Source organism: Lycium ferocissimum, chromosome 5 (assembly GCF_029784015.1).
Source record: "Lycium ferocissimum isolate CSIRO_LF1 chromosome 5, AGI_CSIRO_Lferr_CH_V1, whole genome shotgun sequence".
In the NCBI taxonomy this organism is placed as follows: Eukaryota; Viridiplantae; Streptophyta; class Magnoliopsida; order Solanales; family Solanaceae; genus Lycium; species Lycium ferocissimum.
In genome coordinates, this window is record NC_081346.1 from 16,564,321 (window position 1) to 16,591,685 (window position 27,365).

At 35.9% G+C, this 27,365-nt stretch overlaps 2 protein-coding genes across 2 annotated transcripts; one reads left to right on the plus strand and one right to left on the minus strand.

The window, feature by feature from the left end:
• Nucleotides 1-8,770: 8,770 nt before the first annotated feature.
• LOC132056234 (uncharacterized) lies at nucleotides 8,771-16,825 on the plus strand. Its single transcript, XM_059448329.1, has 7 exons — nucleotides 8,771-9,839; nucleotides 10,580-10,888; nucleotides 10,979-11,262; nucleotides 12,633-13,664; nucleotides 14,814-14,982; nucleotides 15,140-15,297; nucleotides 16,254-16,825. The coding sequence occupies exons 1-7, from the start codon at nucleotides 9,107-9,109 to the stop codon at nucleotides 16,497-16,499; spliced, it is 2,931 nt and encodes a 976-aa protein (XP_059304312.1). The 5' UTR covers nucleotides 8,771-9,106; the 3' UTR covers nucleotides 16,500-16,825.
• A 1,809-nt stretch (nucleotides 16,826-18,634) lies between these two features.
• LOC132056235 (protein BOLA4, chloroplastic/mitochondrial-like) lies at nucleotides 18,635-24,095 on the minus strand. Its single transcript, XM_059448330.1, has 3 exons — nucleotides 23,793-24,095; nucleotides 19,127-19,194; nucleotides 18,635-19,018 (listed from the first exon to the last, which is right to left on the minus strand). The coding sequence occupies exons 1-3, from the start codon at nucleotides 24,057-24,059 to the stop codon at nucleotides 18,865-18,867; spliced, it is 489 nt and encodes a 162-aa protein (XP_059304313.1). The 5' UTR covers nucleotides 24,060-24,095; the 3' UTR covers nucleotides 18,635-18,864.
• Nucleotides 24,096-27,365: the final 3,270 nt, after the last annotated feature.

The window sequence follows — 27,365 nt, forward strand, 5'->3', positions numbered from 1 at the left end:
AGGTGATCTTGATGATAAAACTGTTATTTGCCATCACATTTACTGGCATTCTAACGTTAATCATTTCAATAACCATTAAAGACATTTACCATATTTGACTATCCGTTTTAAACCTTCAATTTTTAGAATCTGGAAGAGACCATATGGTTGCTATATATATTACCTTGTGAGTTCATCTTTAAAGAGGGAAAAACATAGGAAAAATACCTCTCATTTGTATTGTTGGGTTTTCTACGAGAGACATATACAAAACACATTTTTCCTTATAGATTATAGTGTGTTGGGTTTTCTACTTTGTGGAATCTTTGTTAGATTCTGTCTCCCTAGTTTTGTACTAGAAACTTGTTGAATCTCGAGGATACACCCATACGGGTGAAATATCCTTAAAGAACCGATTGCCATTGGTGACGCCTCGTTTACGAAGAATTCTATACAAGTGTCCGTGATCAAGTATTTTCCTCAATTTTAGAAGAAGTTCCTATAAGTGTTCGTGATGAAGAAGTCCTACAAGTGTTCGTGGTGAAGAAAAGTCCTACACGCAGTTAATGAAGATTTTAAGATTTCCAACAAATACTACACAAAGAAGTTATTGTAATGTAATTTTTTTCCATTCAATAATTGATTATGGAGATCCTTTCTGCAATATTTATTAGCCAGAGCTCTTTGAGTTTGGCTTTGTCAAGTCATTCTTCTTGAATTGGCTCATCATAAGCTAATAAGAATTCAAAGACCCCATACATGCTCTCTTCTTTCGGTTGAAGCCTCTAGAAATTTGTGAGGTGGGCTTCTTATAAGCCAGGTGGCCATGACATGTCGTGTCCCATCCAAAAATGAGATTCAAATTTACTTGGCACATGCATTGCGGGTTTAAAGCTTCATACGAAATTTGACTAAACATAGGAGCCAATATGATTATTGTCGAACATGTGACCGGAACATGACAAATAATTAACCTTAATTTGTTTATTGTATTACCTGTTTTGGGAAGGATTTTTTTATTTATTTGCATCTTGTTCCACCTCTAAAGACAAGTTAGTATTTGATTTCTCAAAAGTATTTAATATTTTGTCACTTTAGTTGAATAATATATACTAAGCGTTCATCCATGTGCAAAGACAAGCAAGTTTAATATATCAAAGACTACTTAAAAGAGTAAAAAGGTACAAAAACTAGAAAGATGTTTCTAATTTATTGCATAGAATACGTAAGGAGGATATATAACCTCACATAACCTCTCATAGAAGTATCTCCACACACTTAATGCTACTATGTTTTTTTCCATTAACACTCTCTAGTTTTGATTCTCAATTGATCATTTTTTAAAAAGCTTTGACTATATTTCGAGCCACTAATTTTCTAATAATTTCTTTCTATTATTAAAGTGAACCTCTTTTAATGCAAACTTTCTTTACTGATCATTACTTTTGAAGAGAAGCTACAAAAGTTGAAGGCCCTACAATCTTTAAATGTTAATCATCATAGATTTGCTTCTGAATTCCAGAGAAGATCAGATGGACTGCTCGAGAAAAGAAAAACAAAACATTATGCTCAAAATAGTAGAAAAAAAGAAAATGAGGAAGAATGGGCCTTTCTTTTGGGCCAACTTGGACCACATTAATGCTTAACCATTCAACTAGTATGGAATTTAGGTCTTTCTGGTAGGAAGGTTTCCGTAAAAATAGTATTTACTGACCACTTTTCGCACTGCAGTTTCAAGTTGAAATTTCATATGTGGAATTTGAAACTTCATGACAATCACTATTTTTCAATTAAAATGTCTAAAAAGTGGTTACTTGTGAATTTTACCTAAGATTGTCTTATGCAGGAACCTTTAAAACATATTATCAACTTCGAATTTTAGTGGTAAATTAATTGAAAAAATAGATTAAAGGATCTGATGTGAAAGGTGAATGTGAGAGATAAGTTGAAAATGCAATAGTAGTTGAGGAATAAGATTAAAAAGATAAAAAGAACCCCTACGGAGAATTTCTTCTTCAGAAAAGTATTCTAATCCTCAACTGCATTTTTCACGTTGGTCTTTTTTAATATTTTATAAGAGTATTATAACATCAAATCAAGAATTATTATATATTTTAAATATGCTTCTTTTCTTAGCTTTAAAATTGAAATATGTAAAGAAGAAACAGTGACATAAGGAGAACATTGGAGAATAATTGAATACGAGTGGTTATTACATACATCTTGGCAGAGAATAAAAGCGTCACAACTGTCAGAGAAAAGCCCGACATATTATGGTACATAATGGTATCTTAATAGCCCATTGTACAGGTGATGGAACAGTGTGGAGCCCAATAAGAAAGCCCTCCAGCAAATGACCCTGAAGTTGAATCCACTTGAAGCCTATTATGCATGCACAAAATGAATATCTTCACACAAACATTTGTTGAGAATGGCAATAAGAAGCCAGGATTTTAATTAAGGGGTGTCAAAAAGTTATAATTATGTTGCAACCTAGGATCAAACATGGGATCTTAGGGAATTTTTGCAAACCCCTCAACCACTATACTGAACCTTTTGCTTGTGTCAAAAGGTGTCAACACTGGCAGGGGCGGAGCCAAGAAGGGCTGAGGGGGTTCACTCCTTCGCGAAAAATTACACTGTTTATACATGATAAAATTATTTTTTATGTATATATAGTACACGTTGAACTCCCTTAGGCTTCTTCTTGTGTTTACTTTTTCATATTTTGAATCCCCTTAGCGGATATTCCTGGCTCCGCCACTTACACTGGTACATATATTTATAAAATCAAACTTTCACCTACCTATACAACGTAATTTTCCGTCGAAGGGATGTCGCTCGACACCCCTCGAGCAAGGATAGCTCTGCCCCCGACGATAAGATCTATGTTTTTCAAGTATATGCTCAATTAAAAGGGATCTTTACATTTTCATTCAACTGATTAAAAAAATTCCACATGCTTAACCATAATAATTTACCGTTGTTATCGATCTATACACATATTATACACTAATTACATATTACATACATGCTAAAAAATTTATATATAAAAAAAGGTAAATATTAGAACTAGCTTTTGTTATGGATTTATTTGACTATTGTATAGTATCCCAATTAAAAGGAGGACTTAGCAACATGGGACAACCCCACATGAATTTATATGATTATTGACCTTTAATTGCTAAAAAGCAAGTTCGATTATTTATTTTCTTTAATGTAGGATGTGGCAAGAAGTAGTGGGGTTTGCAGCTAACAGGTAGGCCTCGCCTGGCCATTGTAAATTGATTTTTTTTTCTCCAATAATTCTTTTTCATCAAAAGCTTTAATGCATTCAATCATCTAGGACCTGAAAACTTTTGTTAGCTTCATTTATGCCTGGCTCTCTGGTTATATGTTTAAGACAGATAATTTATGTTCTCTAGTTTTCAAATGAAGCTGACTCTGTCAGATAAAGTCACGGTGTTGGCAGAGGTTTTGTAATCTGCACCTTAGTTTCCTTTAAAAATTTTGTAATTTACAATTTTTTTTTTATTTTTTTTTAAATACAACTTAGTTTCTCTTAAAATGAGTAAAGGGCGCAAATAGCAAGGAGGAAAAAAGAATATTTTCTTCTTTGAAGGGCAAATTGAAATTTTGGTATTCTATCTTTCCTTCTGACTAAGATCTAGTGCTATTGATATGGAAGGCCAGTATTGGACCTTTTTAATTGAATTTGTTCGAGTTCAGACTATAGTTTAGCTTACTAAAAACTAAACGAATCTAAATTAGAGAAACAATAATAGTCTTTTAATTGAAAATTGCAATGTAACAATCTGAGGTGGAATGATTATATTATCATCCAATATTTGTGGAAAAGAAGAGAAGCCTCAAAGTTTAGCAACCATCATACTTCCAAGTTCCAAGCTATTTGCCAAGATAACTTATCTCGAATCGATACGTGGAAAGACTTGTGTGCGAGCCCAAATTTTAGCAAAATGAGACCATAGACTATTGTAGACTGTAGAGTGAAGAACAGTGCTGGGCCAATAATCTTTCTTCAGCACTATTTGATGCAAAAACCATGAATTATTTTTGAGGCCCAAATTAAAGGATTGAATTGCATTAGTGGATCATTCGTCTTCCGAAGCTTTGCGGGGAAGATTGGATGGTGATGGGCCAATAGTCTTTCCTTAGCACCTATTGATGCGAAAAATATGAATGATTTCTACGGTCAATTTAAGCACTTATGAACATAACAGTCGAATTGCATTGGTGGATAATTCGTTTTAGGCTTTGTTGGGAAGATTGGAACTTGTTCTTCTACTTATATTATTTACAAAGCATAGCTTTTCGTTATTAGGTGCTGATAAATTGCTAGCATACACATCATGTAATTGGGAAAAAAATATGTAATTGAAAAAATGAACAGAGTAGCTGAGTATCTAGGACGATTAAGAAGAAATAAGTTGCATCCGAAGGATCAAGGTGAACTTGATGTTCCATTCTTCATCCTGTTTATGTTTAATTAACCATTCAGTATTCGAAACTCACCGACCCGACTAATTCAGATTTACTCTGCGTCGCGCCTATTTGAAGGGGAAGCTCATCCTAGTGGCAATTTCTTGTTCTTCAGGCTCAAATCCGAAACTTTTGATTAAGAGTGAAGGGATCTCATCCATCCCACAATAAACCTCTTGATGGCAAATTCGTCAACTTGTGAATTATATGACATTCCAAAATTGGAAAAAAAAAAAAAACACAGAAAAAGTATGACGAAATCTTGATATTGGATAAGCAAGAGGCGACAATGTTTGGAACTTTAGGTCATGGTTGATATATTTTAGATAAATATCAAATTACAAGATTACAGGATAAATTGAATATTACGCCAACAACAAGAAGTCCATAGGCCGATTACCACCTCCAATTCCTTTTTTTCTTTTTTAAAGGTGGGAATGGGCCCTTCAATAGAAGTAATGAGAAGGAGGAGACCCTTGATGAGAGAACTTCGAACATAACTTGATGTAGTTGCAACGAAAATATTAGAAAATTCAGTTCACCAAAAAACAAAATAAAAATCAAGAACCCATTAATAGTAGTCCATCAAATTGAAATTTAATATTTCTTCTTTTGGAACTTGTGTCATCCCAACAGACACTTGGGGAACCCTGGTAAAATCTTTTTTTTTTTTAAATAAATAAAAAAAAATAGGCCCTTGTGAAACTTGTGTCCAATAAGATATTTCTAACAAACTGACAAGCGATAGATAGCTCAAGACAAAAATCATTTTTGGTGTAGGTGGAAAAAATACCTAAAAATCAACTGTTAATTATTCGGAGTATGAAAGAGCCACGTATGCGAGCAAGAAAAAAGCGTCAAGCACTCTTAACCACTAAATCATCCAATTGGCCGCTCCTACTAATAGCTTTCCAGATTCATTCATTTGTGGTGTTTTAACTTGTTTGACTTTGAATTGAGAAATCTACGTCAACAAAAGGATCTATGGAAACTGTGAGGTGCAACTCCTCTAAATATTAATCTTATCGCCAAGGGGAAATATTTTCAGAATGGTCAAAACGCTACAACTAGAATCACAATATGTCGAGGTTTTAAGTGTTACTAATCATTTGACTGTCTCTGTTAGTGATCTGAAGAGAAGACAAGACAGATTTGAGTTATATTAAAATTGGGGGTGTGTTTGGTATGGAGGAAAACATTTCTCAAAAAATGTTTTCTTATTTTCTATTGATCAAAAATTTTGAAAAATATGTTCTATAGGAAAAACAAGTTTCTTAAAAGCGAGGACTATGACTGTCTATTGGCCTTTTGTTTCCTGGAATAAACTTATATATTGTGTGTGCATTGGGAAAAAAAAATAGAAACAGATAGGTACTTTAATCTTTTTGATGAATGGCCACTAACGATGTTAAGTTAGTTTAGGTTTTATATGACATAAATATAGTAAGTATTGAATTTTAAAATACAAGGAATGTCTTCATAAGTGAGTAGGAGGGACAACCCGGCGGCTCAGATCGGATATGGGTCGAAAACGGGTTAAACAAAAACGCATAAAATATTCAACCCGTTCATATTTAACACGGATAGAAAATGGGTTAACTGATAAATATGGATATCCATATTACCCATGATTTCAGGAATAGTTAGGTGAGAAGACAAGCTAAAAGCCCTAATAAATAGACTCCGAGAAAGCAAAATCTCATGAAAAATAATAAGTAGACAAATAGATATTGATAATCCATATTATCCATCTGAATATCCATTTTTTAATGAATAGTATTCATATTTGATCCATTTTTAAATGATCAGTTACCCCATCATATTTAATGGTCGGATTGAATAGTTAGTTTTTTAACCATTTGGCCAGCCATCTAAGTAAGGTATAACATAGGTGTGTCCAATTGAAATTACTTTAAAATTTATTACTCCTACAATACAGGGGTTGTTTGGTTTGTATATGAGGGATTAGAAACAGTTTTGCAGAGATTAACGTTATAAAGGGATTAGTAATTTAGGGATTGTTACATAAGGATTAGGTTACGTTGGAATTGTAATGTAGGGATTATTTCTTGTTGGATATTTAGCTTGATATATTATATAATTAACACAATGTCTAATTTAAAATATTACTGGAGTTTATTTCTTAGAAAAATAAGGACCCTTTTGGCCATGAGAGTTTTTCTTCTTTTTTTAATTTTTTTCGACGCGGAATTTTCATTAAAAAAAAAGAGTTTTAAAACTTAATTTGAAAATTTGATTTTTTTTAAACCCATTTAAAAAAAAAAAAAAACTAAAAACATGGATTAAATCTTTTAAAAAAAGGATTTTTTAAAACCCTTTTTAAAAAAAAAAAAAAAAAATTGAAAATTTGTTTTTTGTAAAAACCATTTAAAAAGAAAAAAAAACTGAAAAATGATGTTTTTTTAAATATGGAAAAATACAAAAATCTTGATTTTCATGATTTCATTTTCTTAGTTTTATTTTTCAAATAAAATCCGGAATTTTTTTCTTGCCAAAATGTGAAAAAACTGAATTTTTATAAAATTTGAAAAAATTAATTATTTTCACCTAAAACCGCTTTTTTTTAAAGACTAGATTTATTTTCAGATTTTAAGAAAATGCTTTATTTTTTCCCTTTTTTATGTTTTCACTTTCAATACGTTCAAACTAGTGTTTTAAGTTTAGGGGGGTAATAGGGGCGGGGAAAGGTAAGGTGTGTCGTAGCAAATTAGGGTATAGTTCGGGGGGTAATGGTGCCTTATCCCTATAATTAACACAATGTCTAATTTAAAATATTCTTGGGTTTATTTCTTAAGGACCTCGGGAGTTTTTCACTTTGTACCAAAATGTTTGGTAAGGCAACAAATGTTATATTTGGAATTTGAAAAACACCTAAAACTTTATTTTCACTTTTTTCACTTTCAATACGTTCAAACTAGTGTTTTCAGAGGCGTTTCGGGGGGGGCGAGTCCGGGGGCGGGCATCGGGGCGTAAGTCTGCGGGGCGCAAATGAAAGGCGTAGATCCATAGGGCGTAAGTCCCGGGCTCAAAAGCGTAGGCCTCGGGCGTAAAGGCGTATGCCCCGGGTGTAAATTTTAATTTGTATTGTTTTAAAAGTATTTTTGCTATAGATTATGATTTTTATTGTTGTAATGATATTTATACTTTATTTTATCATGTTGTAGTGATTTTCTTAAAATATAGAAATAAAGAAAGCAACTCTCGTAGAAAATAACACTGTCATAAATAGTTTTTTTAGATGATTATGTCTGAAATTGATATGATAGAGATTTAAACACTTTATGTTCTGGCATAACTTCATCCACTTTGTCATTGTTCTTACACTTTTGGCCTTTCTCCTTCTTTGATTATATAAATAAAAGTCAGTGCAAATATTAGTTGAGGGTGAGAAGGACTAATAGATTTGGAGATTGATGATGAAGTGAATGAAGATTTCATTTTATAGATTATCTAGGCTATTATCAATTTTTTGTGTTGCAACCTTTGTCAAATAATAATTCTAATAATTTTTTTTATATTATTAGTGATTTGTTTGAATTTATTTACAGAATTTTAATGAAAACTTTACATTTGCTTATTTTTTAGTAATAAAATTATAAAATTGAAGATACATGAGACATACGCCCCGTAGATCCATGTGACTTACGCCCCCCGTGTCTCGGGCCTTACGCCTCGCCCCGCGCTGCTTAACACGCCTCGTCTCGCGCCTTCGCTTTTTAAAACACTGATTCAAACAACCAAATATTTTTTGCAAAAACTATAACCAAACACAATTCCAACTCCAACTTCAAAATTCCAAATAAAATGAAAAGTATTTGATTTTCATGGCCGAACGCCTACTAAAATTTTCTTCACTATTGTGAGGGCTAGTTTTGGCATTTTGATATTTTAATAATTTTTTGATTTTTCCTAAATAAATCCGAATCCATGCCAAGTATTATATGTATGATATATTGAATTTTATATTACACAACCAACAATATAATACTCTATATTATATACTTTTATATACATACTGTAAAATACCAACCAAACGGCTGCTCAAAGGTTGTTTAGTTTTCGACAAATTGGAGGAGTGGTTTTAAAGGAAGAAAGTTCCAAAGGCATAGCCAAAAGAATCGCCGTCCCTCAAACACGTCCACATTCTCACAGCATTTTTTAGAGTCCAAAAAGAAAGAGATAAAGAGGACAGAAAATGAACACGTTGGAGGAACAGAGGTCACAAGCCCCTCTTCATCAACTATAGAATCCCAAATACCCAATAGGAATACGTGTTCACAGAATACTTGGGACCTCCTTTTGATAATGACTTTCCAAGTTTCCAGTATTGCTTTCACTGCTTCTCCTTTCACCACGACACCTTTTTTTTCTTCTTCAAAAATTACCCTAAAAATCTCCCCACTTGAATGTTGTGAATCTCACTTTCCTTTATATATTAACTGCCTCCATCCCCTACCCCTAGCCTCATATCATTATTAATCTCAACTCTGTCAGAGGTTATTTATTCTTTCTTTCACTCTTCCCCCATAATATCTCCAAGAATCTTGATTTTTCTGCTTCATTCAATGGCCCCCTGATTATCCTGTTCCCAAGTATTCTTTTCAGGATGCAAGTTAAACTGCTAAAAATGGAAACTTCCTGCAATTTCTCCACTTTGGCTCCTAGCTGCCTCACTCGTCAAAAAAGATCCGATCTTTCTTCTTTCATTGGCTCTGTTACTCTCTCCAACACCAAGAACCGCACCTTTCTTGATTCCATTTCTTGCACTAGTAGTAGTGGTGGCACAAAGTCTGTCACTACCCGAAGAAGAAAACCCAAGAATACTGGAACTAATAGCACTTCCAGCAAAAATGTTAAGACTAATGAGATCCCATCAGTCTCAACAAAAGGGTCATCAGGGAAAGGGACACGTCAGCAAGAGTGTACACAGGCAGAGAAGGATAGTGGGCCCTCTGATGTGCGAGCATTGAATCAAAATGGTGACCCAATGGGGAGAAAAGATTTGGGGAAGTGTGTAGTGAGATGGTTATCACAGGGAATGAGAGCTATGGCTTCAGATTTTGCTACAGCTGAGATGCAAGGAGAATTTACTGAGGTTAAACAGAGAATGGAACCAGGATTGACTTTTGTTATTCAAGCTCAGCCTTATCTTAATGCTGTACCTATGCCTCTTGGTCTTGAAGCTATTTGCTTGAAGGCTTGCACTCATTATCCTACCCTTTTCGATAACTTCCAGCGTGAGCTTAGAGACGTTCTTCAGGACCTTCAGAGGAAGTCCTCGGTCCAAGATTGGCGTGGTACTGAGTCATGGAAGTTGCTTAAGGATCTCGCTAGTTCAGGTGAAATTACTCCATTGGATTTCATTTTATATGACATACAGTCAAACCTGTCTATAACAGATTGTTTGTTCGATATTTTTTGGCTGCAATAGTGAAAAATTGTTATAGAGAACAATAATATAACATAACATTAAAGATTAGTTCCGCAAAACAACATGGCTGTTATAATGAAATGTTGTTATAGAGGATGATAGATGACTGCTATAGAGAGGTCTGACTATACTTGTCCGGAAGGTTTATGTATATATTAACGTACTCCTACTATAGTAGTAGTAAAGGGAAAAGATTAATCATTGATTAAATATAAAGAAACTACTCTTTCTGTTTCGTTGTACACGTATACGATGATGTATGACTGTAAATAGAGTTTATGAAGCAAAATAAAGAATTTTGACACGCAAATATATATAACAGCCAATAGCCCTAAATTCTTGTGTTTGAATCATGTCATGTTATTTCATTCCTATAAGAGCATTTCGTTACGGGTTAAATGACAGTGATAAAATCACATAGCTTCCAAATATAGAAAAGTGTCCATCTTCCTGAAATAGATGAGAAAGCAAAGAGGTTCATGTAAAATGGATTGGAGGGAGTATTGGATTCTTGAAAGTTGTATAAAGCAATATAATTAATAGTATGGTGTCAAATGTTTTAGGACATCAAGGTAAATAAGAGTTTTCTATAGATTTAGAAAGGAAGAACATGTTTGTTTGGTTTTCCCTGACATTGTTTACTTGCAGCTCAGCATAAAGCCATTGCAAGGAAGGCTTCTCAACCAAAATCTGTTCCTGGTGTAATGGGAATGGACCTCGAGAAAGCCAAAGCCATTCAGAGTAGGATTGATGATTTCACCAATCGGATGGCAGATTTGCTTCATATCGAAAGAGATGCTGAATTAGAGTTCACTCAGGAGGAGTTGAATGCTGTCCCCGCACCCGATGTTAATTCTGAGGCTCTGAAGCCATTTGAATTCTTGGTTAGCCATGCCCAACCTGAGCAGGAACTCTGTGATACTATCTGCAATCTGACAGCAGTTAGCACATCTATAGGTGATATAATTTTCTTTAATCTCATCGATGTTTGTCAGTATTGAATTTCCTTCATTTAATTGGGACGTGTTTTTGCTTTACGACACACAGGATTAGGTGGAATGCATTTAGTGTTGTTCAAATTGGAGGGAAATCACAGATTGCCTCCAACTAACCTCTCACCCGGGGACATGGTTTGTGTCAGAAATTGTGATAGTAGAGGCGCTGGTGCAACTTCTTGCATGCAAGGATTTGTGCATAACCTTGGGGAGGACGGACGTAGCATCAGTTTGGCTCTTGAGTCACTTCATGGAGATACTACCTTTTCCAAGCTCTTTGGGAAAAATGTTCGCATTGATCGCATTCACGGATTGGCTGATGCAGTCACATACGAGGTATATTTCCGTTCTTCAATTCTGCCAGGTGAAACTCTTGTTGGAGTCACAGTTTAAAAGAATATGTGGAAAGTTATGCGGAATGGTGAAACTAAATGGTTAGGTCAGAGGAGAGAGTTTTAGTATACAGTTAACCTAATTAATTTAAACGAGGCAAAACTATAAGGGGCTACCAAGTCCATCCCAAGTCCCCATTGTTCTTCTTTGTTAATCTTTCGTAGGAAATACTTACTCCACCAGTGATCCTCGACGTTTTGGAGAAAATATGTGCAATATTTGTGTTATGTTGTTGAAAGGAAAGACTTCAGGATTAGCTTGCTTTCTGTATCCGTTTAAATTAAGTTGTTTTCTGGATGTGTTTTTAAATATTAAATATTAAATAATGCAAGTCTATATAGCTTGATCCTCTTCTCTTTGTGGACAGAGACTTTGGTACTTATATTGTCTAAGTTTGTTTTCGAGAGAAGCTCATACTTCATTTCCAAGGTTCAGGCCTAACTTTGAAAAACTTTAAGTAGCTGATACTTCTTTTTTTGATAAAGTAGGTTTTTTTTTTTTTTTTTTTTTTTTTTTTTTAGGGACAAACTTGCTGTATGCAAGCAGTAGTTAGAAACTAATACTTAATTTCCAAGGTTCAGTATAACTTTGAAAAACGTGGGTATCACTTCTGCCACTATGAGTGTGGTGGTGATTGGTACTCTAGAATCAACATTATATGTAGCGCTTTTTGTTTTCATATCATTCAAAATATGTCTTCAGCATTTCTTATTTCTTTCCTCGCTTTTTGATTGGTACTCTGAAGCTTTACAGGCCCTTAGGGTCTTAAAAGTAATTCCTGCCTGCCTTTGCATATGACTGTTATTTGTTGAAATTTGTGTACTGCCATTGGTAAATGAGAAGTCTTCATTATCTGCTGGTTACTCTGTATCTTCCTTTATCACCAGAGGATTTCCTGTGCTCTGTTGTCTTTGTAGGGAAAATGACTTGTTGTACTCCTTGAGTTAACAAGGATAATTGACTTGTTTGTGGAGTAAGAGCCGTATTTGACACAGCTATAAGATTGAGTTCCAGACTGTTAAAAAAACTATACAATTAACTTCATATTTGGCTCTTTATCTTTGAGATGTTTGCTGCATTAGTTTTTTGATAGACGTTGCAGAATGTTTACTACAACTACTGTCCTCTATTAATATTGTTCATTTCGGAAATAGTAATTAGGCGCTGCTATACAAATGTTAAGATAGATTAGAACATTTTATTCTGTTGAAATAAAAGGTAAAGTCATTCTTGAGAATACCTGAGTTCTGATTAGGTATGAGGTGAACATAATCTATCTTAGAATGTGGTATTCACCCCTTTGTTTTTGGCAGCGCAATTGTGAAGCCTTAATGATGCTTCAGAAGAAAGGATTCCGGAAGAAAAATCCTTCTGTAGCGGTGGTAGCTACACTTTTTGGAGACAAAGAAGACCTTACCTGGCTTGAGGAGAATGACATGGCAGATTGGGCTGAAGTGGAACTCCCTGATTCTACGGACAGAAAATCTTTTGATGCTTCCCAAAGAAAAGCAATTGCTTTAGGTTTAAATAAGAATCGACCTATAATGATAATTCAAGGGCCTCCTGGCACAGGGAAGACTGGTTTGCTGAAGGAATTGATTTCTCTTGCTGTAAAACAAGGTGAAAGGGTGCTTGTAACTGCACCAACAAATGCAGCTGTGGACAACATGGTTGAAAAGTTGTCCAATATTGGACTCAACATTGTTCGGGTTGGAAATCCTGCACGAATATCCCCTGCTGTAGCTTCAAAATCTTTGGCTGAAATAGTGAATAATAGGCTGTCTGATTTCCAAGCAGAGATTGAGAGGAAGAAGTCAGATCTTAGAAGGGACCTGAGGTATTGTCTTAAGGATGACTCTTTAGCTGCTGGTATACGTCAACTTCTAAAACAGCTTGGAAAGTCCATCAAGAAGAAAGAGAAGGAAGAAGTGAAAGAAATCTTATCAACTGCTCATGTTGTGCTTGCAACAAACATTGGGGCAGCTGATCCACTAATTAGGCGGCTGGACGCATTTGATTTGGTTATTATAGATGAAGCTGGCCAAGCAATTGAACCATCGTCTTGGATACCAATATTGCTAGGAAAGCGTTGTATTCTTGCAGGTGATCAATTCCAGCTTGCTCCTGTGATCCTTTCTAGGAAAGCCTTAGAAGGTGGTCTTGGAGTTTCACTACTGGAGAGGGCAGCAACTTTGCATGACGACATGTTGTCGACAAAGTTAACAACACAGTACAGAATGAACGATGCCATAGCTAGTTGGGCTTCAAAGGAGATGTATAGCGGATCTTTAATATCATCCCCAACCGTTGCGTCTCATCTTCTAGTGGATTCTCCTTTTGTCAAGGTATGAATCGCATTGCATTGGCTGCCATTTTCACTAGGCATATAATATATTTTTTTTTTGATAACCGTGGTGTCGGGGCCAACTTACATGCACCTCGACTAATTCCACGGGATACCTGCCACCTCCCACCAACAACAGGTGCCAGGGGCAGAAATCACCGAGTGTTTTTTGTCTCTACTGGGATTTGAACCCGACACCTCATGGTTCTCAACCCACTTCATCGACCACTAGGCCACACTCGTTGGGTGCTCACTAGGCATATAATTTATAATTGGGATTCTGGTACCTTGTTCTACTTTTTGTTCTTTCCACAAGTACAAAGGAGGACGTAGGCTCTTTTCTTTGTCGTTTCCGTAACGTAAAGCTTAATTGCTTTTCATGAATTTCTTCATGCATGTCAAGTATTAAATAGGAAAGCAGAGGTGTAGAGCTCAACTTATAGTGCAGAATATCTGTGCCATTTGCAATGTTCAAATAGGACGACTTCTACAGTAAAAAAATTACCTTTTGGAACTGTGTGATTTTTGGAAACTTTTATGTGGATATTTTCTTTATAGTAATTTTTATATGGACATTAGAAGATACTATTTTTAAAGTAATGGCTGTTAACTCTATGTTACGCATAATATCGACCGCAATGTTATAATTTCAACCTCCATAAGAAAGAATAACTCAACTAAAGATTCTAATGCTTCATACTGTACTAACCCATCTTATTTTCCAATTGTTAGAAAGAAGACACTTTTAATTATTTATCTAAGATCTGCAACATGATCTTTCACGTGCAGGCCCAATTCCTAATCTAAAATTTAACCCTTAACTAGTATATTGGCCTAAACTCCTAACTCGCATAATGTCTTTGTAGCTATTCCTTAATATCGTCCATAAATTTGAATTTCTCTCTTCAACATCTTGTTTATTGATTTGGTACGCAACACATACTATGCTTAGAAATAGAGTTGTTGTTGAACCCTTTCTTGTAGAGTTACCTTTTTGACATGTGCTAGGTGCTGCATTTTATTGTTCTTGGCACTGCCTCACAACATTAGTCAGGGTTATTTGCCTGTTTGAAACTTTAGCATATTATTTGACCAACAAGTATATGGTCACAGAAAGCATGATTTTAGTTCTCGTAATTTCTGTATTCAGCCCACATGGATTACGCAGTGTCCGCTGCTATTGCTTGATACGAGAATGCCTTATGGAAGCTTATCAGTTGGTTGCGAAGAGCATTTGGACCCTGCTGGCACTGGCTCCTTTTTCAATGAAGGGGAAGCAGAAATCGTTATTCAACATGTATTCAGTTTAATTTATGCTGGTATGTGCTCTTTATTTTTTCGTTTTCTCTATGATTTTTTTTAATTTAGATTTGGGGAATTTACATGTGCTTTCTACCTTTGTTGCTTCATATATCATAAATCAGGATAGGTTAGTTAAATTAGTACTTATCAGTTATCTTATTTTATCTTCTGCAGGTGTTCCCCCTGCAGCCATTGCTGTGCAGTCTCCTTATGTCGCTCAAGTGCAACTACTTAGAGACAAGATTGATGAGATTCCAATTGCTACTGGCGTTGATGTTGCAACTATTGATAGCTTTCAAGGCCGTGAAGCAGATGCTGTGATTATATCCATGGTAAGCTCTTTCATTCCGTTCTAATCTCTGCCTTGATAAGGATCCTTTAAGTAATCAATGTTACTAATTAAGGGATTCGAAGTGTCCTAGAGAAAATTTCGTGGTATCCTCTGGTAATTAGTGAAAAAACAGTAATATCTGTTTGAATGCTCGATTGCTATATGCTAAGTTGTTTGAGTGGGATGACTATACATTTCACTTTCATATCACTTGATTAAGTAGTTAAAGCCATTTCCCAAACTGCTACTTTTAGCAGGGAAAAAGTAAATCAATCTGGAATTTTTTTGCAGCTTCAAGTTTTTGTTTCGTACAGGCAGTTTATTCAGTATGCTCAATAGTCTCCATTACCTTGTATTAATTAGTGAAGATGGAGGGAATATAATGGAAAGAAGGAACACTCAAGGATATGCCAGTGCCACAAAAAAATTATTTCCAACCTAGGAAACAAGAGAAGAAAGATAAAACAGTCATCAAAAGGCTCTAATACATAATTGATTCCTCCAGAAATCAAAAATAGAATAATGGTGTAACACCCAGCAAACTTTGACCAGCGACTAAAGGACTTCAAGCAGGAATGATTATTTTTGCCGCTGATTTTAGCTTCTAGGATCTAGGGATAGTTTAGTTGACAAAAATCTCTTTCTTCGATAAGATTGTAGTTAGGATTATACTCCTGCAAGGGGCTTCCTATTTCTCCGCAGATAACTTCACATATTGGAACAATTTTTCCACACTTCTTATTTAGACCTTTAAATTTTTCTTGTATAGTCATGGCATTGACCCTATATAGGGAGCTGTGATTTTACACAAAAATATTTGCTGAAATAATTTGACATGGCAAGGACGTTCAACATTAGCTTAGCTCAACTGTTTCAAGAATTGATCAATGTACATTGTTTAATTATTTAGAAAGAGGATAAGTGCATGCTTATATAATTTTGCTTGATAATGTCCAGGTTCGATCAAACAATTTGGGAGCGGTTGGATTCTTGGGAGACAGCAGGAGAATGAATGTTGCCATAACAAGGGCACGCAAGCATGTAGCAGTTGTCTGTGACAGTTCAACTATATGTCACAACACATATTTGGCCAGGCTGCTTCGTCATATTAGGTATTTTGGCAAAGTAAAGCATGTCGAACCTGGCAGCTTCTGGGAATTCGGCCTTGGTATGGATCCAATGTTGCCTAGCAAGTTAAGTTAAAAAGAGTTCACCAAGATTGAATTTTAAGTGCTTCTTTCCATCTGGTGACTGACTGGGCTGACTCTCGGATACAATGATGCCCTGGTTCGGTCTGCAAATTATATATTCAGGTGCTTCAAGCAATTCAGCTATTTGACCAAGACAACGAACTCGGGGTAATTTTTATTTGTATATATAATTCAAAGAAAACTTTGTGAAAAGTGTAAATATATATTCATACAGCTTTAACGTTTATACGATTCTTGATTGTTTAACTCCAGTTAATGGTTTTCTTTGTATTTGAATCAGTGAAGATTATACGTATAAACAAGGATCAGTTTCATTCACTGCAGGAGTTGTTCATACTTCATATATGATATTTTTGGGGAGCCTTTATCAACTGAAAATAAAGAGTCAAAATGATCGCGAAACTTTGGATAAGCAAAACTTCTAGTATTAAATAAACTTGCCCAGCTCTAAGTTAGTGCTGGACCATAGTGAACAAAACCTTCATTATGTCCTTATTCTTTGGACTCTCTTTCTCCAAAAATGTTATCATGAGTAATTTTTTCCTTTTGCATAACATGTTGTAAAAGAATGTTAGTTAAGCAGAAGAATGTCGAGTGTGTTAATGTGCAGTTGGAGGTCAGATAAAAGACTTGCATTCAGAGTTTAGTGGAGTTAGTGTGCACTTAGAGATCAGATTTTCATTGTTTCTACTCCTGTGATTGATGAGTAGGTGATGGAGCATACGACACACACACACATACATATGGTGATAACTGATACTACCTTAGGAAAACATGATTACTGCCATCAGAAACAGAGTTTTGGGGCAGGAGTAAGGGTAGTAATAGCGCGGGCTAGTCACTTTTCAACCCTGTAACTGAAATAACCATTGTCCTGTAGAAGTAAAACTTCAAAACAGTAGCTATTTTTCAATTACAAAGGTTGGAAAGTACTACAGTATTTCTATATTTTTCCCCGAGTAAGGAGATGAAGAACGAAGGCAAAAAGGATTTTAGATAAGCAGAAGAATGTTAAAGCATTAATGATTTCTAGAAAGCTTGCAATATTTAGTAGCGGAGACACGTTACACAAGAAACATTCATTAAACATGTATATAATTATAAATATAATATTTCGAACATCAATTTTGAACAAGAAGTAATGCATTAAAATCTTCAGTCATATTCAAAACTACACCAAACGTAGGTATCAAAATAAATGGCTATCGCTTACACTAAATCAGTAAATCTTGTGAGTTGTGAACACTACTTGACTGCATACAATGTAGCAACAAAGGCAGTGGAGATGTAAAACAAGTTATCTCACAAGACGTGCCGCAATTGCAGTAGGTCCCTAAATGTTCAATGTGGGATAACGTGTTGATAATTACTAGAGTAGGTTATTCAATTGGACATGCAAGACAAGTTGATGACGTACCAGTTGATACATTTCATTGTTTCTGAAAAGCAATTTTCTTATGCTTTTGTTTTTCAAACTTCAAACCAACCAACTTCTTGTACCCCCTCATTCTTCATTTCTGTTTGTTCTATCGTCACTTTGTTTGACAAATGTAAGCACCAAAGAAATGGATTTTACACGTATGCATTAGCTGTGCCTAAAACCATCTGACGTTTACTACCTTTTTATTTTTATTTTTTTTTTTTATTTAGTGGTAAGAAATTTGACTTTTCCATTTTAATTCAATACTAGAATATTAGAAAATATAAATGCATCGAAATTCAATGAAAATCTAGCAATTACGCACTAGTAGTTGCGTAGTGCTAATATGTTGCCACCTCCCAATCCACAGATACTAATATAATCCATTTTGCAATTTCTCCACTTATTTGCCTTAGATCGTTGTAGAGGTAGAGAAGTTAGGAGCAACTAATGTTAAGACGCAGGACTATATGCAAGGACTCTGCGGTATGTAATGACCAACTTTAATACTTAGTAGTATATAATATACTCCATTTTGCACCCCCAAAAGAAAAAAAGTTGGCAACCACAAATGGCTGATAATTCTTCCACCTTCAAATACTGAGCTAATTGTGGAATCCAAATTCTTTCAAGTACTTATTTTTCATCAGATTTTCAGCCCACACATGGTGGTATACATTCAACTCTTATTCTTTATCAACCAGTAGTAGCGAAGAACTAAATTTAAAAAATGAACCAACTGCTGTTACAAAATGGCAGGAATTCGATGCCCCGTCTCTAACTAACAATGTAAAGTAATGCGACTTTAATGTTGACATCATTAAAAGTGCTCTTTTTTCATAGTAAACTGTATATGATATCAATCGAAAAGTTTTGCGACTTGAAAAATGAAGTAGTTGACCCTGGTGGCGTTTGATACTCCTAAGTTGTGCCTCGATCACTTCCCCCCAGCTGCTTCGGTTGGTGTTTTGGTAGTCATCTGGTCAACTGCATGCACAGTGTTCTGAAGTTCTTCCCATATGGCTTTGTAGACCATCCTTTGCCTATTCACAGCAGATTGTCCCTCAAAAGCTGAAGAGATTACATCAATGCTGCATATAGAAGATTAATAATGACTTAATAGAACAAGCAACAAATACGCTCACCACTTGATTTAGTATTCCCATACAATGCACCATCTACTAGAGAAGAAACATCACCTGACATGCCGACCATCACCATAAGCATCTTTAACTACGACTGTCTCCGCATTCAACTGTTCCTTGATCTGTTGACATATATTTAAATCTCAATCGGACAATTATATTGACAGAAGTTACACTATCACAAAAGACATGAATGTAATATCCCCGGCAGATATGTAGTCTAAAGTATTGAAAATATAGGAGCATGGAATTTGTACAGACAAACGTAGCATAGGCTAAGCAAGTTCTGCATTCCTTATTATTGTAATCTTAGGCCACAGCCTTGTTTATGTAACCATTGACAAAAATGACAAAAACGTAAAAAGGATCAAATATCAAAAGTTTAATGCAAACAGAATTTCATAAATCTCAAAAGAAGAATCTACGTCAAGTTTTCAACGGATATACCCTTGGACAGGGGCTACAACATAGAAATCACACTCGACAAAGGTGGACACTTAGCTACAGCAGCGGGTGCTGCAGCGGAACTGATTGCAAAAGAGGGGACAAGGAAGAGAAGTTCTTTACCAGAACTGTAATTGTGGACATACTGTGGTTAAGAGCTTTTGCTGCCATGTTTTAGTTAAAGTAGGTGCTAATATATGCCATAAAGAAGTAGCATTCTATACTTTGTTTCATATGATTAATTATAAATACAAACCACCTGTAATGCATCGAACCAGTTTGCGGAAAGTTATACTTACTATGAGGAAAAAGAAAAGAAAATAGTTAATTATAAGCCCGTTTTGGTTAACCTGATTATAAATGCCCCGGCGTTTAGCTCAATCGGCAAAGGTTGAGGGACTTGTTAGGCCACAAGTTTGAGTCCTTTGCCAAACTTTAGATGTTGGACTGATTTTCTATGCAGTAATGTGTTTTACTAGAAGTATTGAAACTGCTAGGCCCTCCATAATGTGAAGGTGTTTGACTGGGCACAGAATTTAAGACAAAAGGTAAGACCTTAGAAATTTGTGGTAAAAAATAAGCCATTAAGGGGAAAATGAGAAGTTTAAAGTTAAAAGTGTTACTAATTATAGAAAGATGTCATTCTTTTTGGAACTGACTAAAAAGAAAAGAGTGTCACATAAATTGGGACGGAGAGAGTAATAAATATTTGATGTGTTTGGTGAAAAGGTGTTGATAAGTTGTTCTTTTAATAATATGACTTTAAGTACACCTAAAAAAAATTGGAAGGAAATGCACAAACGACGTATATGGAATGGAGAGGAAGTTAGGGGTTTCATTTTGGAGAAAGTATTTTGGGAACTAGAACAAACATAAGATCTTGGTGAAACTAAAAGGGTTAATAAAATTGAAAACAATAAGTTGGGGGTGAAATATTTGTCTTTGTATGATTTTGGCTTATAAGCACTTGGCTATACGTACTTTGGTATTTACCGAATGCGTAGATAAGTCAAAAGGTACTTAAAAGCCAATTTGACCATCTTGTGTTTTGACTAAACTTAGAACCTGTTTGGATTAAGCTGATTGTAAATAGCTGATAAACTTCAAGTGCTAAAAAGTAAGAAACTAATTTTATAAATAAGCAGTTACGTGGTGTTTGGATAGAAGTGTTGAAACTGCTAATAAGCAATTGATGTGTTTGGTAAAAAAGTGTTGATAAGCTGTTCTATTTTTAGAATGAATAAATTAACCTTAAAATTTTGCAAAAATTATAAATTTTGAAAGTAGCCTTGTAATGAAAAAGAAGAACAGCGGATACAGAGCGAAGCGGAAGTGAAGAGTTTTGTTTTGAGAAAGATAATTGAGAATTAAAAAGAATATTAAGGATAAAATAGTAAAATACTTGGTCAAGCCAAAAGTGCTCATAAGCTGAAATTTTTTAAGATGGGGATGACCAACTTATTGTTTTTGACTGATTTTAGCTTATAAGCACATGGCTTATAAGTACTTTGGTGGTTTTACCAAACGCATAGATAAGCTAAAAATGCTTATAAGCCAGTTTGACTAGCTTATAAGCTAAACCAAACATCCTGTTATAAGCTGGTCAACTAGCTTACAAGCACTTTTTTGGCTTATATGCGCATTTGGTAAACATCAACAAAATCAGCCAAAAGTCATAAGTTGGTCACCCATAACTTATGATTTTCTAGCTAGCACTTTTGGTTTGATCAAACTTTTTATGATTTTATCCTTAATATCTTTTGTAATCTCCGAAATACTTTTTGTAACAGAACATTTAAGCCCCTCTTTACTGTGAATTGGTCGCCCCTAACATATGATAGCTTATAAGCACTTTTGATTTGACCAAACCTTGTATGATTTTATCCTTAATATCTTTTGTACTATTCATAACATAACATTAAGTCCCTCCCTATTCAACTTCCATCATTCTTCCCTTTTTATGTAAAAGGTACTTTTTATTTTTTATTTTTTTTTAAATAGCTTTAAGGACCTCTCGGTCATTTTAATATAAATAGTGCTTATCAACACTTTTTTACCAAACAAACTAACTGCTTATATCAAATTCAGCACCTCTATCAAAACACGTAACTGCATATACATAAAATCAGATTTAACACCTATAAGTGTTTTTTGACCCTTAATGCTAATCGGTTACTTTTAATCAGCTAACCCGAATGGGGTCATAAGCTTATCCCAACACCTTGGAGTAATTTGAGGATATTGTAAACTAACATTCAAGGATCCTTTAAAAGGAATTTAACAAGTCTAGTCCAAAAATCAAACTATGCTTGAGTCTTTCTATAAGTATAGTTCTATTAACTTCATTATGACACCGAGACGAATATTTTGAGATGTTCCTACTATGTGATTTACTACTTGCGCAGTACTTCTCTATCCCCACCTACCAACACTAACGTAGCAAATGTACACCCCTTTATCTCATTTGATTACATAGTCCAAATAGTTTTCAACATCTATATATGCCTTTGTTACTCAGCCGCTTACCACATCCAGAAAACACTCAAAACTCATCTCAACTCTGGTGCCTATAAAATCAAATCTTTGTCTTAACTTTATAGTTCATTGTACATGGATCAAGGTGTTGCGTGTCACCAATGCACTAGTTATTTATTTGATATAATGTGCAGCATCTGTGATCCTAGGCAGGTGAGTTCATCTTTTTGTTTACAACCGAGAAATTCCCGAGGGTAAGTGGTGCACTGCACGGTGCAAAACTTGGTGGACAATGGCCTTGACCCTCCACCCTTCTACACTTAAGTACCAAGCTTTTGTCTACGAAAGGGTTCAAATCCATGGCATGCGCCTAACCCACATATCACGCGCTGCATTCTTACCACTGGACCAAACCCAGGGTCAAGGGGCTTCGTCGCATGGTTCACTGAGTATCTAAAGGATGCTTCATTCCTAGTTCCCTGTTCCTTTTTTCTTTTCAAATCCTAACATCTTCAATTCTATACCAAAAAAAAAAAAAAAAAAAAAATCTTCAACTCTGAAAAATTAACCATTGTAATTAATATCATGAATATTTTGTAATTTCTAAGTCAATTCTTGTTAGGTTCCTTCTTTTTAAGTGATTTTTGTAAGACAGCACGTACTCAGGGATGTTTTGCTCCTAATGATAATCTTGCTCCTCTGTGCCCTTTCCTACAACCTGAACACTGTATCAAAGGCCCCTTGAGTTCTACACCTCAAGTTCTTTCTCTTTTGTCCCAAATTCCATCCTCCTGATTCTTTGAAAGGTTTTAAGCTGCTCTTTCTTTGATAGTCATGGTACTATTCAGTTAACTCTGCTAATCTTTCTTAACAGCAAAAGGAGCAAAAAGAAATATATTTCCAAGAACGTTTCTTAGGGTCAGATCAACATTTTGGACAACGGCATTCAGCAGTGGAGACGCCTATGAAAGTGGGAGTTCATGGAAAGTTGATAAAGCCATCAAGAAAATCTGGGTTATGGTACCTGTTTGTAATATTTTGGTGTATTTGGACAGAAAGAAACCGGAGATGCTTTGATGGAATATCAACTCGAAGCCATCTCCTGAAGGCTAGATGCTTAATGAATTTATTTAGTTGGCGCAAGTTGTCCCCTGTAATTAGCATGAACCATTCTTTGAATTTCATTTGCAGCTTAGTATTTTAGAAATGAGGTGAACTATTGCACCTTCTTAATGCCTTTTATGAAAGGAGATAATGATCAAAAAACACACCCGAATTATCACTTTTTCGCGAGTTCCACACTACACACCCGAATTATCACTTTTTCGCGAGTTTCACACTATCACGGTCTATGTATTAAAACACACCTAGCTGAGAGTTCCCATAGGAAAACAAAACAAATGTTAGTTGTCATATTCAGTTTCGAGGTGTGTGCTTAATACATATATGGTAATAGTTCAAGTAGGAAAAGGGAACAACCGATAGCTGGGTTGTGAAACTCGCCAAAAAGTGACAGTTGAGATGTATTTTTGACCATTAACTCTTTCAGCACCTAAACACAAGTCTGCCGAGTCTTTCACTATTCCTCAAAATGGCCACTTCATTTTAAAAATTAAAAAAAAAAAAAAACATTTCTTGGGGGGTCAGATTTAGCAATTACTCCCATTTTCAGGGTATAAATCTCCAGAACAAAGTCTTACAGTAATTCCTAGAGTTTTAAGCTTTAAAAAGCACAAAGCAGATAAACACAACCCCAATAAAACCCTCAATATGCTTAAAAAAGGGTCAGTGAATTTATAACCTTTTTTTGCATAGACTGCATAAGAGGAGAATCAAATGAGCTATTATTGGCAGAATCGCTACTTGCTCGAATACTGAAATTCCGGTGACCAGCAAATGCCTCAATCTTCGAACCTACAAGGGGAAGGACCTTAATCGACCTGTAAGAAGGGGCAGAAATAGAGTAGCATTTCACAATGGCAGGCACACGTGGCGGAACGGAGCTGCTCAATCGACGGATACACAGCGCCGCCACGTTTGGCCTTACAACAAACAGAGCCTTCGTCATCTCTACTTTATGGTCACAAGCGAATTAGCGGTCCGTTTGTCTAATGGACGTCGGATGATAAATGAGTAAGAGCCCATTTGGATAGGCTTATAAGCCATTTTTAGTTTATTTGAGTGTTTGAGTAAAATAGAAAACAACTTAAATTAAATTAAAATATATTTAAAATAAGTTAAAATTAAGAAGTTACTCAGTCTTAACTTATTTTTTTGGGCAAAAGTTATTTTGGTTTGATCAACAATTTTACCCTTTTATCTCTTATATTTTCTGTTAATTTTAATAATACCCTTACTTCTAAAAACCCTTTAAACACTTTTATCTAAACACGTAACTACTTATTTATAAAATAACTTTCAGTAATTAAAAAGTAATTTAAGCATTTATGCTTAAAAGCCACTTTTTTCAGTTAATCCAAACGGGCTCTAAAAATCCACCAAATAAAATGTAGAATTAGTTTATGATATTCACGGTTAAAAATTATGATTTCCATATAGTAAGTAATTTTGAATTATCTATATTTTGATATTATTTTTTTATGTTTTTCAAAAAAAAATATATCCACTAAATAATACTATAGTTATTATTTAATTCGGGGTATTATGATCTTTTTTTAAAACCAAAAAAAAAAAGTAATAATATTGTGACAAGAGGAGTTACTCACCTAGCCAACATCCCCACCTACAGCCCAAGGATTATGGGTTTATGTCACCAAAGGGGCAATAGCTCCAACAAAAGGGAATCAAAGGGTGGGGATTAAAAAAAGAAGGTAATAATATTATGATATTTATATTTGTTTACCCTCAGAGAGCAACAATTGAATTTGTACGTGGTTTAAAGGATATGTGACTTGAGCTTACTAACAAAGAATTAACGAGCAAACTATGAAAATCAAACAAAGTAAATGAGCCTGAGTATTGAGATGGCAGAATTGTCGGGGAGGGGATTCTTGCTCGGATTGTGCTTAATGGGTCCGATTGGGGGATTCCTTCCTCCGGCTGTTTGGAACGGACTGTGAAGTGTAAAGAACGAACTTAACAAAGAATGATACTCAGAACAGAGGCTTAGATGGAGAAGAGTTTTTCTTATTAGCAACTGGAATATATTTTTAAAGATGATTCTGATGCCCTCTAATGGAGCTGATGCATGCGTTTAAATAATGTAAGTATCCTACTAAAAATAGGATACATGAACCATCACGTGGATAAAAGTGGTTCCGATATTGTCGGACACGTCCGTTGGTGGCTTGATCCTCGGCGATGAATCAGGAGAAGATAACCTTCCGTTGATTTGGACCTATCCCTTCGAATACACCTCGGGTGACAGTTCACGGACTTACTGCCTCGGACACGTCAAGGTTCCCTTTCACAAACCAATACTAACCAACCTTTACTGAACCGGAGAGAACTTTTCTCAAGTTCTCACCGTACACAGATAGTCCCTCCATTTTTCCGAAGTAAAGAAATGGAAACGGGAAATGGATTGAAAAGACCCCCGTTCTCCCAAAACCATAATCGCATAACGGACTATCCAGACTTCGAATATAATAAATGCTGCACCATTACATGCTTTGGTAACATGGATTTCATCAGAATCCTTTGGCCTTCTGAACTCTACCATTACTAGAAACTTCTAGAAGTCTCTAGAAGTTCCTCCAACTTCAACTTTCTCCCTATATAAAGCCATGCATAGCATCACTTCTTCACACATTCTGAAAACGTTGGTCTTGCTTTGCTTTAAGATGTCTTCTCCTTTATTGTTGTTAACCGACGCTGCCCCTCATTTGGATTCGCCTATACCATCTTCCACCGAACCTTTACAATCTTCCACCGAACCTTTACCATCTCCCGAACCCCCTGCCATGACGAACCTCGAACTCCAAGTGGCTGAAATTGTCCCTGTTGGGTTCAATTTTGAGGATGATTGCAGGATCGGTCACCACTACGACCATATGAGGAGCTTCGAATCCTTTGTTACCGACGATACAATTCCCAGGGTTCGGAGAGAGTGCGGCTTAGACACAGGGGTTGAGATTTCGCCTGTCGGGCTGGGGATGCGGATTAACCAACACATCCCCGGTCATTACCTTGTATACACTTACCCCTTTGCCATCGGGTTCACGCTTCCGATTCATCGGGTGGTAGAAGATATGTGTCGACGTTATCGGATTTGCGTAGGACAAGTTGCTCCTCAAATATGGCGACTTGTCCATTGCATTCAGTTTTTAGCTGATATGGCCAGAGTCCTATTTACCTTGGACCATTTAATCCATATTTATATTCCCAGGGTCATCCGTGGGGGTATTGTGCATTTGATCCCTTGAGGCATTCGGGGCCTAATTGATCCCGAGGATGACTTTGATCGGGGATGGTTGCATCGGTTCATCAAAATGAGAAAGGCCCAACTGCAACGTGTCAACCCCGATCCTCTGCCCGAGGAATGAAATTCCGAACCAGTTGTTATCGAACCTGAGTTTTTACCCGGGATATTCGAGTGGTTAACCGCCATGCTGGGTGCTGCTGAAAGCGTAGGCCGCTCTTGGAGAGATTTGGGCCCGATTGGATGGAGGGGCAAGAATCATGGTAAATCTCACTCTCCGTTATCACTTACGTGTTTTTTTTTATACAAACTTTGTTTCGTGTACCAGGGCTTCCGGTGAAGAAGGCTACGAAGGCAAGAGTTGCCAAAGTAAAGTCCAAGGATGCAGCCGAGGGAAGTTCAACTGGTTCGGCTAAGGTGCCGAAGAGGAGAGCCACATCAGAGACCCCGACATGCGGTTCGGGAATTGGCGCTAGGGTTAAATCTGGCCGGATTTCCCGAAGGGGGTTGTCCAGGGAAGGTCCGGTACAGATTGTGGAGATCGATGATGATGTCGAAGAAGTGGCTGTTGGGACCCCGACTGATGCTTCTCCAACTCGGACACCAGAGAATTTTCTCGGGGAGATCGCTCGACTCCGAGGAGAGAATGATCAGCTCAAAGTGGCTCTATCAGGGAAAAGCGATCAACCCAAGATTGATGAGACATAGAGCTCGAGATTTTAAGATTTTGCTTTGTTCAGTCATTTCGACTGATAGTTCTAGTTCTGTATAGTCGTTTAAAACGACGTAGGTTGGTTTGGTTTTCTTTGTACGGTCTTTCAGACCGATGTCAATTTTCCTATTCGGATGTTCAATGGAATCGTGTTTTCAAATTTTGTAGCTCGATTTTTATTACAGAACTTAATTCTTCCTTTCGAAGAGGCTCGACTTAAATACGATTCATCAGGAATGCGCGGGAAACCCAAACGTCACATCACGTCATTTCACTGACAC

Coding starts and splice junctions, on each gene's coding strand:
- LOC132056235 (XM_059448330.1), bottom strand. CDS start 24,059: ATGACGAAGGCTCTGTTTGTTGTAAGGCCAAACGTGGCGGCGCTGTGT. Junction 19,195..23,792: donor TGCAGTCTATGCAAAAAAAG/GTTATAAATTCA, acceptor ATATGTCAACAG/ATCAAGGAACAGTTGAATGC. Junction 19,019..19,126: donor GGTGATGGTCGGCATGTCAG/GTGATGTTTCTT, acceptor TTCTATATGCAG/CATTGATGTAATCTCTTCAG.
- LOC132056234 (XM_059448329.1), top strand. CDS start 9,107: ATGCAAGTTAAACTGCTAAAAATGGAAACTTCCTGCAATTTCTCCACT. Junction 9,840..10,579: donor TAAGGATCTCGCTAGTTCAG/GTGAAATTACTC, acceptor GTTTACTTGCAG/CTCAGCATAAAGCCATTGCA. Junction 11,263..12,632: donor CTGATGCAGTCACATACGAG/GTATATTTCCGT, acceptor TGTTTTTGGCAG/CGCAATTGTGAAGCCTTAAT.